Source organism: Schistosoma haematobium, chromosome 2 (genome assembly GCF_000699445.3).
Source record: "Schistosoma haematobium chromosome 2, whole genome shotgun sequence".
Classification (NCBI taxonomy): domain Eukaryota; kingdom Metazoa; phylum Platyhelminthes; class Trematoda; order Strigeidida; family Schistosomatidae; genus Schistosoma; species Schistosoma haematobium.
In genome coordinates this window covers 6,151,600-6,169,733 of record NC_067197.1, presented here as the reverse complement: position 1 = coordinate 6,169,733, position 18,134 = coordinate 6,151,600, and the positions used below count along the sequence as shown (strand labels likewise).

The 18,134-nt window shown below is 33.9% G+C and overlaps 1 protein-coding gene across 1 annotated transcript in view; it reads right to left on the bottom strand.

Moving 5' to 3' along the window:
• MS3_00006091 (uncharacterized protein) overlaps positions 1-7,530 on the bottom strand; it is a 38,024-nt gene extending 30,494 nt beyond the window's left edge. The window contains exon 1 of the mRNA XM_051214200.1: positions 7,327-7,530. Coding sequence (XP_051067349.1) covers positions 7,327-7,440 — 114 coding nt within the window. The 5' untranslated portion in view covers positions 7,441-7,530. The remainder of the gene's footprint in view (positions 1-7,326) is intronic.
• Between the last annotated feature and the right edge of the window lie 10,604 nt (positions 7,531-18,134).

Below are 18,134 nucleotides of genomic sequence, written 5' to 3'. Positions count from 1 at the left end.
AACCTTTATGTTAGTTTCTTTTTTTGTACTTAAGATTGGTAAATCAATCATTTAAACAAAACTATATGATTATTTATTTAACTTAATAAAATAATTGTGTTCTGTATTAGTGGACTCTGTCACTTTGTTTGTTTGTTTGTTTTTCTAAACCAACATCTACCAACAACTAAGCATGTTATTTATTAAATTAACAAATTAATTATATCTCATAACATAATAATGAATGATAGAGGTCAAATACCTTAAATGAAAATAGTAAACAACAATAATAATAATAAAAGAAAATAAATAATGAAGTATCGATTTTTGCATACAACATAACAAACATCATCGTTAACCTTGGTGCTTTAAATGATTATGGTGAAAGCAAAAGAAAACACAACAAAATATAGAAATCAATCAATCAATTACAATGAAGGGAAATATGGTTTAAATGAATAAATGAATGATGTAAGACTTTATCAGTATTGTGAATTGGCTTCATTATTTCAATCTCAATTTAATAAAGAAGTATGCGAATTGTGTATATATGTGTGTGTGTCGGGGGGGGGAGGAGAATTTTCACAAAGTAAAACTTTAGTCAGTAATTTATTGGAAAAAACACACAACTGTAATGCATTTTAGACAATACACTATCAACTTCTTGTTTTAATTATCAGAATGTTTTAATACTATGCTTGTATTATTAATAAACACAACAACAAATGCAGGAGAAGACGAACAGTGTAGCAGCAGTCTCAGCAGCAGTAGGTCTCAATATACAAAAAGGAAAAGTAAGATTCTCCTATACAACACAACATGCACCAATCCAATCACAATTGACGGAGGAGATTTGGAAGATGTGAAAACCTTTACATATTTGGGCAGCATCATTGATGAACATGGTGGATCTGATGCAGATGTGAAGGCACGGATCGGAAAAGCAAGAGCAGCATATTTACAACTGAGGAACATCTGGAACTCAAAGCAACTGTCAATCAACACTAAGGCCAGGATTTTCAATACAAATGTCAAGACAGTTCTACTGTATGGGGCAGAAACCTGGAGAACTACGAAAGCCATCATACAGAAAATACAAGTGTTTATTAACAGTTGTCTATGCTAAATACTTCGGATCCGTTGGCCGGACACTATTAACAACAGCGTACTGTGGGAGAAAACAAACCAGATCCCAGCGGAGGAAGAAATCAGGAAGAATCGATGGAAGTGGATAGCACACACATTGAGGGAAGCACCCGACTATGTCATAAGGCGAGCCCTCACTTGGAATCCTCAATGCCAAGAGAAAAGTGGAAGACCAAAGAACACATTACGTCGGGAAATGGAGATAGATATGAGAAGAATGAACAAGAATTGGATAGAAGTAGAAAGGAAGGCCTATGACGGAGTGGGTTGGTGAATTCTGGTCGGCGGCCTGTGCTCCATTGGGAGTAACAGGCGTAAGTTGTATTATTAATAACTACTGTCGGTTGATTTCATCATCAATGTAATTGGATTTCATATTGCTTATTGTGTCGCTGGATCACTTATTCTTCGGTCTTTTATCTACAAGATTCTTTCCCATACACTCTGTATTTTATACTACTATAACACAAAATGTACTTTCAGACTAGTTGCAAACCTATGAAAGGCTAAACGTTACAACACATCATTATGCATTCTTTGATTTTGAATAAGATACTCCTCAAATGTGGGCATTAGTTTATGATCCTAGGAAATGATAATTGAATAAATGAGATATAATTTATGAAAAAAGATTTCCAGATAAAACAATTTTTCCATATATTTGAAATGGAACAAATATTTTGTATCTGTTCTGAATTATCTGGACTGATTAGACAGACTGATTTATGAAATAGCATTTAACTCATGTTCTTATGACAGGTTAGGTAATATATCAGATTTATTGATGCACAGTTAATAACACTATTGCTATGAGCAATTGCTCATACAATTCTCTGGGAATCGGAGATAGTCATTAAAAGAATAAATAACATTTAGGAAGGACTGAAAAGGATATCCCAGGACAAAACTGGTTGGAGACCTACGCTGCACGAGGAGAAACAGGTGAAAGTAAATAAGTAATTGCTTATTATTTACGCTAGATTAAATGAAATATCACCGGTTTATGCATCAAATGAGCACTACTTAGATGATATTGAAAACATTCAAAATGTTCGAAATATGATGAAGTAATGCACAAACAAATTACGTAAATGATTAAATATGTAATTGGTAAAGAAATAGTGAGATGGTGGAGAAGATTTGTAGTTCAGTTGGATGATTTTGATAGAGTTTTTTTCTTTGAGCTGGATGGTTTAGTCGTGAAATACAGTTGTTCTCGAGTGGAAGCCTGCCTTTTGGAGAAATTCTCCCATTTTGGAACAACGAGAATCAGTGTGTATATATTTTTTGAAGGTTTATTAAACAGCTTTCTGAAAGTATTTCCACATTCATTGTGTGTTATCACTTTTGTTTTATTAATTGTAATTTTCTTGAGGTATTTATTTTGTTTAATTAACCGATCAATAATTCATATCCCTATCGGGGTTGAATTTTTATTGAGATCATCAATAGATCAAAATTACATAATCACTGGAAATCTGGAATCACTGGAAGATTATTTTATCTACTTATAGAAATCCTTAGCAGTGCATATTCATAACCACTTCTAGATTTTCAAACGGTTGTTTAATTTAGATCACTGGTCAGTGAGTAGACTTGTGAAATGGAAGGTCACTTGTCCTGTTATTATAAAGTGAATTAATCAATGATCAGATTCCTGTGTGTTCAATGTACCAGGTGATATACAAAAAGCAAAGACGATCCAATAACAACGACTTTTTTTCGCAAACTCGTTTACTGAACCTTTCCAGTTGTATGGATAGTTAACAAATTTATTAATCCACTAAAACATAGAAAGGGACTACTTTGTAAAATCCTCAAAATTTTAAAGTATCACATAGAAGTTTTGGAGATAGGTTAGATAACTGTCAATTTACTTCTCAATGTTTAATAGATGTACAATATCTAACATTTTTACGTTCATTTAGTGAATGAATAATGCAGTTTAAAAGTATAATTTTCACTGGTGATTTTATTTCAATCTCTAAATGTCACTTTAGTTTTGTTCTCTCTTCTTTTTTCTTTTTTTTTGTTTTTAGATCCGATAATTGGAACTGCACTACAATAGTGTGTTCTGCGAACTAATTCTTTCTTCCTGTACTATATCCTTATTGCAATCTTTCTTTTATATATTATCACCACTGAATTAACTACTTCTATGAATCCGGTGTCCATCTTGTTGTGTTAATGAGGTATGGCAACTTAGACCGATGCAATATATATGCCTGATCCTGCGTTGTAACTGACTGACTAACTGAGTGACTCACACTAGACATATATAGATACCATTCAATGATTAAAATGAAGTTTCTAATGAAAATTATACTCATCTGTGCAGAACTTATCAACTAAGTGAACGAGAAATATTAGACATCGTAGTCTTTATTAAACATTTTTTTAAAAATGATGGTTATCCTCATACAAGTTTGTGTGTTAAATTATGAGTTAAAGAAGAATAGTAAACTGAGAAAATAGTTTATAAATCAAAATATGAAAAAAAGTCTATTTGATGAATATCAGAAAAAGTAAAGTAAATAGAAAAGCAAAACTTAGTGATAATAACAAGTAATTAATAATTGTAAAGATTTACATAGGAGCTTATAATCATAGCATGATGAATGATAGAACATACTACTTCGAGATGGTAGAGAAGATTTGTAGCTCAGGTGGAGTTTTGTTCTTTGAGTTGGATAGTTTGGTTATGAAGCTTTCATCGTTATTTTGAACGATATCATAAGCACACTTCAGTTCTACTTGAAATTTGTACTGATGATTTCCTTCAGAAGAATAATGAAAGCTCTACAATCAAATCATCCAGTTCAGAGAATAAAACTCCACCAAAAAGATACTACTTCTGTATACATATTTCAAGCTTTAATATTTAAATTGTGTATTCGTATTGTTTCTTATTTTTACTGTGTATATTTTTGGAATATCATTCTGGAAAAAACAATTTAATCAGAATTGACCAATTATATCGATTTGTTTACTCTATCTGACAGTCAGATAGGATAGTAGTTAAGGTTATGTTACGGAAGAGCTTGCTTTTCATAACCGATGTTATCAATTGCCTTGAACCAAGTAAATGTATAAATGAATATTGATGCCATCTAAGATATATGTTTATCTTTACCCTTTCTACAAAGCATAGGCAAGTTAGAGAAGATAATACGAAATTTTTAAAAAATATTTAATATTTTACCAAAAGTCTTAAATATCTGATTTTAGAGTTTCATTTGAAATACTTTCTCTAACTTCAATGTTAATAAGGAGAACTACTCGTGTTAGTATAGGTAACTCTTAGGATACATTATAGTGAAGATTCTAAAAAGCGTTTTGTTCTCTTGAACTTCATTAATTATAGAGGCTTAAGCAAATCACAGATTTAAGCCCAACCTTTGCTTATAACATGTATAGTCTCTTATTGCATCATAATATTTATCCTCTTTCATAACCTTTTAGTTGAATGAGTTATTTTAGATGTGTTAGATTTTTTAAAAAGTTATTTAAGTCAGAGAGGGGTTTTGCGGATATTACATTAACTTGATAGTTAAATTCATAAGTCAATTGGGCCGGCTCACTGCTGAGGAGTCCCATACTAGGACGAAACGGTTGTTCAGTGCTTCCAGGTTTTGCACGGTGGTCTAGCTTCAAGTGACTCATAAATTCAACTATCAAGTTATTTAAGTATTTTTTGAGTCTTGTCAAACAAAAATCTTCAAATTTTTTCATTTGAGAATACTTAGTTTTATAGTTTCGATTTCCCGAATTCTATCGTCAGTCAGCCAGTTACAACGCAGGATCAGGCATATATATTGCATCGGTCTAAGTTGCCATACCTCATTAACACAACAAGATGGACACCGGATTCATAGAAGTAGTTAATTCAGTGGTGATAATATATAAAAGAAAGATTGCATTTAAGGATATAGTACAGGAAGAAAGAATTAGTTGATAAAAAGATATGGAGCGATTTTAATTTCATAGTTTAGGGGAAAACAGAGAGTGTATGCACCTACACCATTGTGATTGATTTTGAGCCATGTCACCAAGAGTTTTCAACCATTGGTCACGATAGTCACGCGGACCGCAACCAGATAGTCTGCATCTACCATTATGGCTCAGACCATAACTTAGTGACTTCAAGCATTGATGCCACATTTTTATTTGGCCACCCCAGATTTTATAGTACCTGGTTCTCATGTTATTCATGATCCTTCTGTCTACAAATTTGAGAGACTTAAGATTGTGGTTTAGACGAAATGTTAAAAAGGGAGAATGTGATTTACCTATACTCAATATTCTTGATCATGCATTTAATCACATTAAGCATTTTAAAACACATTATGTTTTAAGAGCAGGTATGTTTTGCAATTCAGCTGAAGCAGTATCTTGAATTCATTGAATCAAAGCATTTTAAGAATTAATTATTGCTTGTTTCCACTTAGTCAATATTAACATACAAGTTATTATGTAGCATTGGATTTTAAATTCTATGCAAAACACATGTGTCATCTTAATTCTGATTGGCTAACTCAAGCCCGTCGGTATACCATGATTTTACCACTTTTTTAAATCACATTGATAATATTCAATGATATAATAGAAAAATTTTCTGAACAAATTTGGAAGATAACAACTAGCATGAAACCCAGAATATTTAACTTCGATTATAAAACATTAGACATAACTCATCATGTTTTGATACTATGTGGTCAGGACGAAACTCTGAACATAAGTTACGTGTTATTCAACACTCGTTAGTAAGGTACGCTTGTAATCTTGAGGGAACTTCTGCTGAGTAACTTGAGTTCGGATCCCACAGGGAGCACATGTTGCCTCAAATACACAGATACACCTTAGTGACCGGTGCCAACTAGAACGAAATCTAGGTCCAAACTCATCTTCCAACCACTTAACATCACAACAAAATGCATGCACTGTTAATATTCTTACTCTAATTGTCATATTACAAGTTAATTAATAAAATTCAATTATTACCATTACAGAACACAATTTTATCTTCTATTCGGTGATCAACTAGTGTTAAAAATCTATCCCATTTATTTAGATTGACCAGTTATAAACGATTTAAAGGTAGTTAAATTTTAACGATTTTTAGATTACGGAATAACTTATATCATACTTTAAAAATTCAAGAGACAATCTTATTGATTAAGGTTAATATAATCCGCGTGACATATCAAAGTCATGCTCTTATAGAATTTTGAGTGGTATTTATAAAAAATGATTCTTCAAAGAAAACAACTTCTCTAACTGGAATAATTGTTTCCGAGATAGTTTTAATGTTGATAAGGTGATGAGACTATAATTTATGGACTTAATAATAGCTATTCTTGGAGTTCAGCACGACATTGATTCATCTTAATGGTTAGATACTATTTCAACATTGTAGCTGTTATTAGATTGTAATGAAAACATTTACTTTACTTTCTAACCTTAAAATTCAATTCTATAACCTATTTCTTAACTCTTCACATTAATTTATAACACACTTTTTTAACTTTAGGTAGGTAAATTTTCTCCAGACCTTTGGAACATCACTCTAAGGTTATCCGATAAAGTTAATAGATCATAAATTTTATAAAATTCTTTTTTTTTTCTTCAAAGATTCTACTTTAGTTTTTTAATAGTTGAGATCATGAGTCAATTAAAGCTAGATTATCATGGAAAACCTGTAACCACTGGACGGCCATTTCATCCTACTGTAAGACTTCTCAACAGTGCGCATCCACGATCTCACCATTACTTTATATAGTTATTAAACAAACTAAATATATTAATTAATCATTACAAAAATCATTAAAAAATTTCAAAGAATTTCAGCGAGACTATAATTTATGAACTAACCAATCAGGTATAAAATAATAAGTCTTGGATTTTGGCGCGAAATTCACTAATTCATTTGTCAAAATAGAGCTTTGGCATTATAGCTGATGTCAGTTCGTAATCAAAACCCCAAATATAATTCTTAATCTTAACCATCAACTAGAAATCACAATTCAAAGTCTTCATACAGGTTTATAACCTTTATTTGCTCTTAGTTATTAGCTGGACATTCTTAAGATTATTTTAGCGTTGCTTAAACATCGTCCATAAATTATGGTCACATCAGAATTTCTTCTTAAATATTACAATAAAAGATTATTCTAAAAAAAAATCAATATCTTTGTTACTTACATCAACCATCGACAAATCTTCACCAATACTTAATGCATATTTAAATAAATCCCTTCTTGAAATGATTCCATCTCTATTTTTATCAATCACTGTAAATTGTTCAAGATATTCCATAATATTGATCAATTAATTAATTAATTAATTAATTAATTATAAACACCAAATTGTATACGTTAACATTCAATAATAATAAGAATAAAAAAAGAAGAGTGATGAAAATGAATAAAAGACACTATTAATTCAGTCTAATCATTGTTTTCACATTCACATCTACCTACCTACCTATCTACCTATCTATCTATCTATCTATATAGATAGATAGATAGATACATATGTATACGATCAAATAAATTAAACATTTTGTCACATTGTGTGTATTTCGTAAGAAAAAAAAAACAAATGATGTAATTTATTGATTAATCAACCAGTGATTTTATAACATTCAAATACAGCATTACACATTACTGTCTGTATGTTTGTCTATCCATCTGTCGTCTGTTTATCTATCTATATATCTATCTCTCTGTCTGTCTGTCTATCTATCTATCTGCAGATTTGCATATTTAATTTGTAGGCTTAGTAACATAATTCAATGTGCTCAAGACTAAATAATAAAATAGAGTTTTCTTTAATTATTTTACTTTGTGTTAGTATTGGTGCATAGTTTTGTGTATGTATGTATGTATGTATGTATGTATGTATGTATGTATGTTAGTAGATGTGAATTTGGTTTTGGTGCTGACTTATATGAAAGATAAGGCGATTTGTTGAATAATAAATGAGTTAATTAGGTCAGACATTCCAAACTATGGGTCAATAATAATAATAATAATAATAATATTTCTTATATAATTTTTAAAGCAAAAGAATAAGCTCAAGAAAGAATGTAAATAATTTATGAAACGGAAGAAATATTAGTAATTTCATAATAGTAATTTTAGTTGAATAATAATAAAAAAAATTTCGAAAGTCACTAGTTGATTCGATTATTATTATCATTATTATTATGCTTATAATTATTAACTCCGCCTGGAGTTCTTCCTAAGGCTACTGCCGGTCTCAAGCCCGGATAAAGGAGGAGAGTTGGGTATGGGGTTAGCGACCCCATCCCGTAGAAAACTAACTCGCTAAGAAAACGTCCATCAGAAAAAAATTTATTCAAACCATTTAAACTCTGCTCTGAGAGTCAGAAGGTCTTCATTTATAAGAGTTATGACGCCTCATGATGAAGGTCGATTTCCTTCGGAAGTTACGAGGCCGATGCCCCTTCTGACAACCAGAGCAACCATTTATTTAGGTACATGGAATGTTCGTACAATGTGGGAGACCGGGAGAGTCTCCCAAATTGCTGCTGTTATAATTATTAAAGAGAATTAAATCTATTTATCTAGATTAGAATAATGTTTACTGGTTGACCTTAATGAAAGAATTATTGAATAGTAGGAAGCATTGATGATGTTTTTCAGTCTGATATAAGACTCCCCTGAAGTGTTCAGCTATGAACCCACGTTGAGTCGAATACATGACTATTTAGGTTCATGATAAACTGTTAGCCTTCAAACTACAGAGATGATAGTTAAATGTGTTATAACTTGTGCACTGTTTCCTATTAATGTATAACGTAATGATCCCGCCAATTAGAGAACAGTGAATTATCGATCGGACCAATGACGCATAAAACCTATACGAGCAGTCTAGAGTCTTTACCGGTCTTGATTCTTGCCTAGCCCTGCCTGTTAGAGTCCAGAACACAAATCTCAACCTCTGCGATATGAATCATGTATTTCAAGCATACTGGTTTTATATACCAACTAAACAGACCACATCGTACTATAAAATAGGAAACGATAAGATTTAGCCAAAAGTGGCTGTGAATGTGGAGACTGTAATTAATAAACTTGGCATAACTCATGAATGGTAAATCGTATAACAATAGTCCATAAGTCAAAATAAAGCTCATAACAAGAGGGATACGAATACGAATAGTTTAGTTACTCAACAATTATACGGTAAAAATATATGTTTAGTATTGATCCATAAATGAATCCCAAAAGTTACAATTCATTATTCTCATCGGAATATAACAAGATGAAATTATTATCCAAAAAATGGATTTGGGAACTAAAGACATAATTCAAAAAAATATTCCACTAATACAGTACGGCAAGAAGTTATCAGTCATATAACAGATCACCAATCAAAGGTCAACATATAAAACATGAAACAACCATTTAGACGTCGATTAAGACTGCCCTCAAACTCCCTCAACCCTCAATAATAAATATGTTTACGTAGGTAGGTATTTTGGTCAGTGAAACGAGTTTTGCATCTTGCAGATGCAAATACTTACTTACGTCTGTTACTCCTCGTGAAGGATCATAGGCCTCTCACCAGCATTCTCCATCCAACCCTGTCCTAAACAATCCTTTCCAGCTCATTCCAGTTGTAATTCATCATTTTCATATCTACTTCTATTATCAGACGTAATGTGTTCTTTGGCCTTCCTCTTTTACGCTTCCCTTCAGGATTCCAAGTTAGGGCTTGCCTCGTGATGCAGTTTGACGATCTGCGTAATGTTTGTCCTATCCATTTCCATCGTCTTTTCCTAATTTCCTCTTCAGCTGGAAGTTGGTTTGTTCTCTCCCACACAAGGCTATTGCTGATGGTATCCGGCCAATGGATGTTGAGTATCTTGCGTAGACAGCTATTTATAAATACTTGTACTTTCCTGATTGTGGTTGTTGTAGTTCTCCAAGTTTCAGCTCCATACACTAGAACTGTCTTGACGTTCGTATTGAAGATTCTCACTTTGATATTGGTTGACAGTTGTTTTGAGTTCTATATGTTCTTCAATTGTAGGAATGCGACCCTTGCTTTGCAAATCCTCGTCTTTACGTCTGCATCTGATCCTCCTTGTTCATCGATGATGCTTCCCAGGTATGTGAAGGCTTCTACATCTCCAAGAGTTTCGCCACCAAGAGTGACTGGATTGCTGTTCTCCTCTTTGAATTTGAGGACCTTGGTTTTCCCTTTGTGTATGCTGAGGCCTACTGATTCAGAGACTGCTGCTACACTGGCTGTCTTTGTCTGCATCTGTTCGTGTGTACGTGATAGGAGGGCTAGGTCATCTGCGAAGTCCAAATCGTCTAATTGGTTCTGAGCTGTCCATTGTATTCCGTGTTTTCCTTCAGGTGTCGAGGTCCTCATAATCCAGTCGACCACCAGAAGAAAAAGGTAGGGAGAGGGTAGGCAGCCTTGTCTGACTCCGGTCCTTACTTGGAATGCATCTATCAGCTGTCCTCCATGCACGACCTTGCATTGTAGTCCGTCGTATGAGTTCCGGATAATATTGACAATCTTCTCAGGAACTCCGTAGTGTCGAAGAAGTTTCCATAATGTCCTCCTATCCACACTGTCAAATGCCTTTTCATAATCTATGAAGTTGATGTATAGTGACGAGTTCCACTCAACTGATTGTTCGACGATGATCCGTAGTGTCACAATTTGGTCTGTGCACGATCGATCCTCACGGAATCCAGCTTGTTGGTCTCGAATTTGGACGTCTACTGCATCCTTCATCCGGTTCAGCAACACTCTGTTGAAGACCTTCCCTGGTATTGACAGTAGTGTAATGCCTCTGTGGTTTTCACATTTGCTCAGATCTCCTTTCTTTGGAATCTTGACGAGGTGTTCTTCTTTCCAGTCCATCAGCACTTGTTCCCCCTCCCAAATCTTTTTGAATAGAAGGTAAAGCATGCTTGTGGTTACTTCGACGTCTGATTTCAGTGCTTCAGCTGGTATGTTTTCGGGTCCTGCTGCTTTCCCGCTCTTGATTTGTCTGATGGTCATTCTGATTTCTTCCGTCGTTGGTGGGTTGACGTCTATAGGAAGATCTGTGTGTGCTGCTTCGATGTCCACTGGATTAACTGGAGCCGGCCTATTCAGGAGTTCCTCGAAGTATTCTACCCATCTGTTCCGCTGTTGTTGAATTTCAGTGATGGGCTTGCCTTCTTTATCTTTGACCGGTCTCTCTGGTTTACTGTATTTCCCTGATAGTTTCTTCGTTGTATCGTAAGGTTGTTTCATATTTCCTTCTCTAGCAACATTTTTCGCCGTCGTTGCTAGTTCTTCCACGTACTTCTTCTTGTCGGTTCTAATGCCCCTCTTCACTTGCTTGTTTGCTTCTATGTATTCAGCTTGTGCTTGGACTTTCTCTGCTCGTGTTCGGCTGTTGTTTATTGCTGCCTTCTTGTTCTTCCTTTCTTTGATCTTGTCCAGTGTTTCTGTAGAGATCCATTCCTTATGATGGTATTTCTTTAGACCCAGAACCTCTTGACACGTTGAAGTTAATGCTTCCTTGATGCCCTTCCAGTTGTACTCCATACTAGTTTCTTCTTCTTTCAGTAGATCTTGTAAGGCTTGGAACCTGTTGTTGAGAGCTATCTTGAATTCATTGAGTTTGTCAGTATCTCGAAGGAAGGCTGTATTGAACCTTTGTATTGCTGTTTGTCCATTTGTCCAGTTCTTTTTTAGCCTCAGTTTTAAATTGGCTACAACTAGGTGGTGATCTGAAGCTACGTCAGCACCTCTCCTGGTTCTCACATCTTCCATTGTCCTTCGGAATTTTTGTTGATGCAAATATGATCTATTTGGTTCTCTGTAGTGTGGTCCGGTGAGATCCATATAGCCTTGTGTATACGCTTGTGTGGAAATATTGTGCCTCCTATGACCAATTTGTTGAATGCACATAGATTTGCGAATCTTTCTACATTTTCGTTTCTCTGTCCCAGTCCATGTCGTCCCATAAAATTTTCATATCGGGTGTTGTCTATTCCAACTTTGGCATTTAGATCTCCCATCAGAATGGTGAGGTCATTTCTTGGGCATTTCTCCATGATTGACTGCAGCCGCTCGTAGAACTGATCTTTAATGTCGTCGCTGCTATCATTGGTGGGTGTATAACATTGGATAATATTCATTAAGATCCCATCCTTCTTTGTTTTGAATGATGCTTTGATTATTCTGGATCCGTGAGATTCCCATCCTACAAGTGCATTTCGTGCTACTTTGGACAGCATTAGAGCGACTCCCTGAGTGTGCGGAGCATTTTCCTCTTCGTGACCGGAGTATAGCAGCATCTCTCCTGTAGCTAGCCTTTTCTGTCCAGCTTGGGTTCAGTGGGTTTCTCTGATTCCCAATACTGCTGAGTTGTATCTCCTCATTTCCGTTGCTATTTGACTGGTCTTCCCGGTCTCCCACATTGTTCGGACGTTCCATGTACCTACAAAAACTTTTGCTCCGGTTGTTAGAAAAGGCATCGGCCTCGTGGCTTCCGAAGGAACTCGGCTTTCACCATGAAGCGTCATAATTCTTCTAAATGAAGACCTTCTAACTCCCATGGCAGAGTTAAAATGGTTTGAATTATTTTTTCTGGTAAGCGTTTTTTTAGCGAGTTAGTTTTCTACGGGATGAGGTCGCTAACCCCATACCCAACTCTCCTCCTTTACCTGGGCTTGGGACCGGCAGTAACCCTGTTAGAGCTACAGGCGGAGTTAGATGCAAATACGGATGTATTTAATAAAGCATGTTATTACCAAATGACTTGAATAGGTAAAATTGTATATGTGTGGTAGGGGGGTTAGGAACGATAATACGGTAACGACAAATTGCTTTTTCTAAAAACAAACTACCTTTACTGAAGTGTATTTTACTGTAGATATTCGAATATATGAGATAAAAGCATCCAAGATTTTAAATGTGTAAACTTCTATGAATATATCGATTTACATGTATATGTGAAACCATTTATAGTTCGTTTAAAAGTATCACTGATGAAAACAATATAATGATAAGAATCCTGTGATATCTTCCAACCAGCTTACGCTTTGTACTTCATCAAACAGCTTTTCAGATATTTTTCATCCAGAACTAGCTTATCATAGATAACAAATGAAAAGCAGAAAACACTGGGTAGAGAGGTATCTCGTCTTTTTTGTATGAATAATTTCAAAAGTAAATATCCATAACCACTTCAGGCAGACTTACTCATTACTTGCTTACGCCTATTACTCCTCATGGAAGCATAGGCTGCCAAACAAGATTCTCAATCCAATTCCGTCCTCGGCAATCCTTTCCAGTTGCAATTCATCCTTTGGATTTCTGCCTCCAATTCTCAATACAATGTGTTCTTTGATCTTCCTCTTTTGCTTTTTCCGTGAGGATTCAATGTTAGGCTCTACATCCAGATACTTGTTGATGATTTCCGCAATATATGTCCTACCCAAACTTCAGGCAGAGTTCGGATACTGTTATTATTTACATGTAACTATATTTCTAATAGAATTTAAATATGAAAATGAAATTATCAGATGAAAAATCAGAAAACGATCTAATTAAGTTGAATAGATTTTTTTAAAAATTCGATTGCCAAAAACATTTGACATTTTAAGAATAGAAAACCCAAAGACAGGAGTTAATCCATATTTTGGATTTAAAGATTTTGTTCATATCAAAAGGGTTGGTTGAAAAATGATGCTTGTCAATAATTGCATGTCATTCTGCTGATAGTTTGAAAGGAATGTCCATTTTCAGGTGAAAAACATAGAAGTGAAATATTCTTTGAAAATATTTCACTTCAATGCATTTAGTTCCAGCTAAAGTAAATCCTATCAGTAATAGATATACAGTTATTCGATAGTAACAAAAGGTTTTCCAACCAGATCAAAAGATGTTTAGAAGAGATTGTTTAAAATCAATATCCGCTGAAGAATAATTTAAAACTAGGGAGAAGTAAAGAACCATTTTATTTTAGTTAAACATTCAACAGGAATATTGCTCAACAAAAAAAGCTTCATTTATTATCGAGCATATAAACTTTAGATCATGTCATCAGCCAGTTTGTCTTCCTTGCCGAATACATGCTTAGCAGATGTATCAAGCCAATGACATACAACGTTCCTTGTTCAGGGCACATCAAATTTGATGGCTGCTTTCCTATTGCTTCGATTGAATTTCCCATAATTTTTTCATGACTTTAGAACATATTTTCGCATTCAGTCTACCAGTTATTATTCATGTATGTATTTTGTTTAATTATATCCCTTTTTTTGTCTTGTATATTCTAACCCTAATATTATGTTGTCAATCTTATTCGAATTCAATATGTAATACCTTGTTATTAGAATAACTGAAAATCTGTGATTGAAAAATCAATATTCACTTAGATTTTAAGCTAAAAATACGTTACATAAGTGTTATATCCTAACAAGGGTTAAATTATGGGTAACTTCTGGGAACTATTTATGGACTGTTATCATATATATGTTTTTTTTGTATAACTGTTAAGTAACTGGATTGTATATAGTTATATTCCTTTTATTAGAAGCTTTTACTTGACCTATTGACTACTATCATGCGATTTACTATTCTTAAGTTATTCTCAATTTATTAGTTTCAGTCTCTTACACTCAACCACTTTTTGGCTATTTTATGATAAACCAAGTATGTCTGAAATATAGGATTCATATAGTGAAAGCTGACATTGATGTTCTGAACTCAACAAGCAGTGCTAGATGAGAAGGATCAATAAGAACTTTAGGCTGCTCGTATCAGTTAACACGTCATTGGTTTGATACAGTATTAAGATTGTATAAACAGTATTCTAATTGGTGATCTTATCACGTGATAATTAACTGGGCAAAAGTTATAAAAACAACAAGAAATCTTGGGAAGAATATGATGTGTTCCATTTATTTATTTGAACACATAAGAGAGCACCAAATATATATGAGCCAAATAAATAATTTAATTTGTATGAGAGCTGGGATACTGCCCGAGCACCCAAACCGAAATAAGTGTTAATATTATTAATTTTTAATCTTTTGTCAAATTATAAACTAACCAATCAGATTACAATAGAACATTAAACTAGAACTGAAGATTGATTGACTACATTTTGATTATTGGAAAAAAATTTAATGATGATAATGAATTATATGATATGATGATAAACACAGATATGTTTACATATGAATGGAATTAAAGGTAGGATTTCTACGTTGTTACTGACTGACTGATGAGCTTAGATTTTAGCATATGTGTAACGTTAACATATCTCCCTTATTTCCTAAATAAACTTTATTTATATGATGTTGTATTTCTGGTAACAATCTTATTGAAAAATGTTATTGATCATAACGTAAAATACCTTTATCAATCAAAGGAGTTCTTGAAGTATCTCTGAAAATTCCTATTGATTTCCGTTCAAAATACTATCAATATCTTTAGTTCTAACTTATGACTGAGGGTTGAAAAATAGGAAAACGAAAATGGATATTTCCCACTTAAACCAAATAAGTTGTTTTGAAGAGGATTCGTTTGGAAGTCTGATGGGAGCATCAGTTCAGGTACATTTTGCTGGCGAGTGCTAAATAGTACGAAACCTAGGTCCACGGCTTCCTGTCGACTACCTCCAACCAGCATCTCATTTCAACACAGTGTATGCGATGTCAAATCACCTAGACTAGTGGCCATATTGCAACTTGGTCGATAGAATTCGATCTGCACTAAACAAGATCTGACAAACTACCCAGTGATCAATCATTTGTAGATGTCCCTTTGCTTTTTCGAATATTTCTTGTTTGAAGTTGATTTTGTGGGTTCTTGCTCCTGTAGTTGAGTTGATATATTTCAGATGGTTTCCAACATACTTGAGCCTCCAGTTTTCCTGTGTTCTTTCTTCTGATCAACATATTCAAACATGACAGATTGTTGTTCAACTTCTTTCCCATCATCAAAGACATTTCTGACCAAATTTTAGGTCCTCTTTGATTATGACAAATGTGCCATCCACATAATGAAATCGTGACTCTCAGTTTGTGAATTACTGTTTCTTCAATAAGTCCTGATATTTGCTCTTTGTGTCTGTCCGTAGATCTTACTGTTGAATTGAAAATATTTTCTTAAGGACAAATCGATGGGTTCTGGTAGATTTTGACGTTTTGTATACTTTTATAGATTTATGTCAGTAGTATGAGGAAGCGATAAAGTATCCTATGCTAAGTTTGGTTCGACTGAAGCAAACAAACTTGTAATATCGAAGGATATCATCACTTCATCAACATTGATTTGAATATTTTTATTCATCCGTGAATATTTTCTATCAGCCTACCCTTGCAAGCTATCTCTTCATATCCCTGAATATGTGATTAATAAATTCCATGATAGTTGGCTTGCGTTTCTCCAAAGGACGAATCAAACGGTAAAAGATATACGAAGCACTGTGGTAGTGGTACTTGAGTATATGTGGTTGACAAGTATAATTAATTTAAACCTTTTCAACTAGGGAAAAATGGGATAACATCAGTAATATTCGGGTTACAGTCAACCACTTGTTGTAAATTAGTTGTCAGTATATCTGCTTCCAACTAAAACTGTCAAAAATTTCCAAGATTGGTATGCTAATGAGATGATGATAAACTGTAGTAGTTATTCGTTTATTCAAATTTCCAACTATATCCATTCTTTGGTAAGAAAAGTTTGCTTATGGCAAAAATTTCCCAGTCACCATAATAACTAATAGTTATTCAGCACATAATTCATGTGATATAGTTAAATACCTTATTTGAAACTTAAATTGTAGACCTTAATAATAACGAAATAATTCGAACCTTTACATATAACTTCCTACTTGTTATACGAACCAGCGACTATCTTGACTCGATAGCTTTATGGATAACTTATAAGCGTTTAAAGTGAAATGTATTCGGTCCGAGTCTCAGTGTGTGGACTGATACCGAGATGTTGGAAGAAATTCTGGCTGACGGGTCCTCAGTTTGACGAAACATTCACCTGCTAGTCACAATCCAAATATATTTATGATTAAAGGCAATATCAAAGCCGTCCGTTCAAGATGCATACATTACCAATAAAGACCGATCAAATATAATCCTTAGTCTCAATTGGGAAATTTAAATCCTATCATGTAACTAAGGTAAACTGCCAAAATACAACTAACATTAAATCGATCCACACTACTGAGATAAACAACACAAGTAGTATTGCTGAAAGCAGCTGACAGATGTTATATTAATAGTTACAAACTGGAATGTAACCAGTAAACAAGCATAGATTTCTTTGCAAGAAATAAGCGGCAGACAACATATGAAGATTCAGTGTACACTGATTAATAGCCAGATTTCGACCAAATTAATCTGAGTAGTAACCAATAAGTTAATCTTTAAACACAATTTAGAGTACGGTAATATTAAAATGTTACAACCAATAAGTATAATTAATTTATTGAGGTTGTTTAAATACCCTCATCTTAACACTAACAGTTGATATAAATTTGATTTTAGATTGATATGGATCAATGTTAGACCATCATTGAAAACCTGGAAACACTGGATGGCTAGAAGTTAATCGTTCGTGTGCGAGACAGAAGATCCTAGGTTCGCGTCGCGCGTGATCGTGGATGCGCACTGCTGAGTCCCATACTCGGATGAAAAGGCTGTCCAGTGCATCCAGGTTTTCACTGGTGGTCTAACATTGATCCATTCATGATATCAATCTAAACTCAACAATATCCACAACCCCATACTGATAAACTTGATTAATAAGTAATGTATATCGGGTAGACTAATGTAGATTGTACAGATTTCAATTACGTTAATTCATAATAATTCATTTTAAATCTAGCTAGTAGGAAACGTAGTTTCTTTGGGATATTATCTATACAATGACAGTAATCCATTAATCTAATAACCTAAAAATTATAGAATTTACAACGAGGTGAATCGCTCTATCAC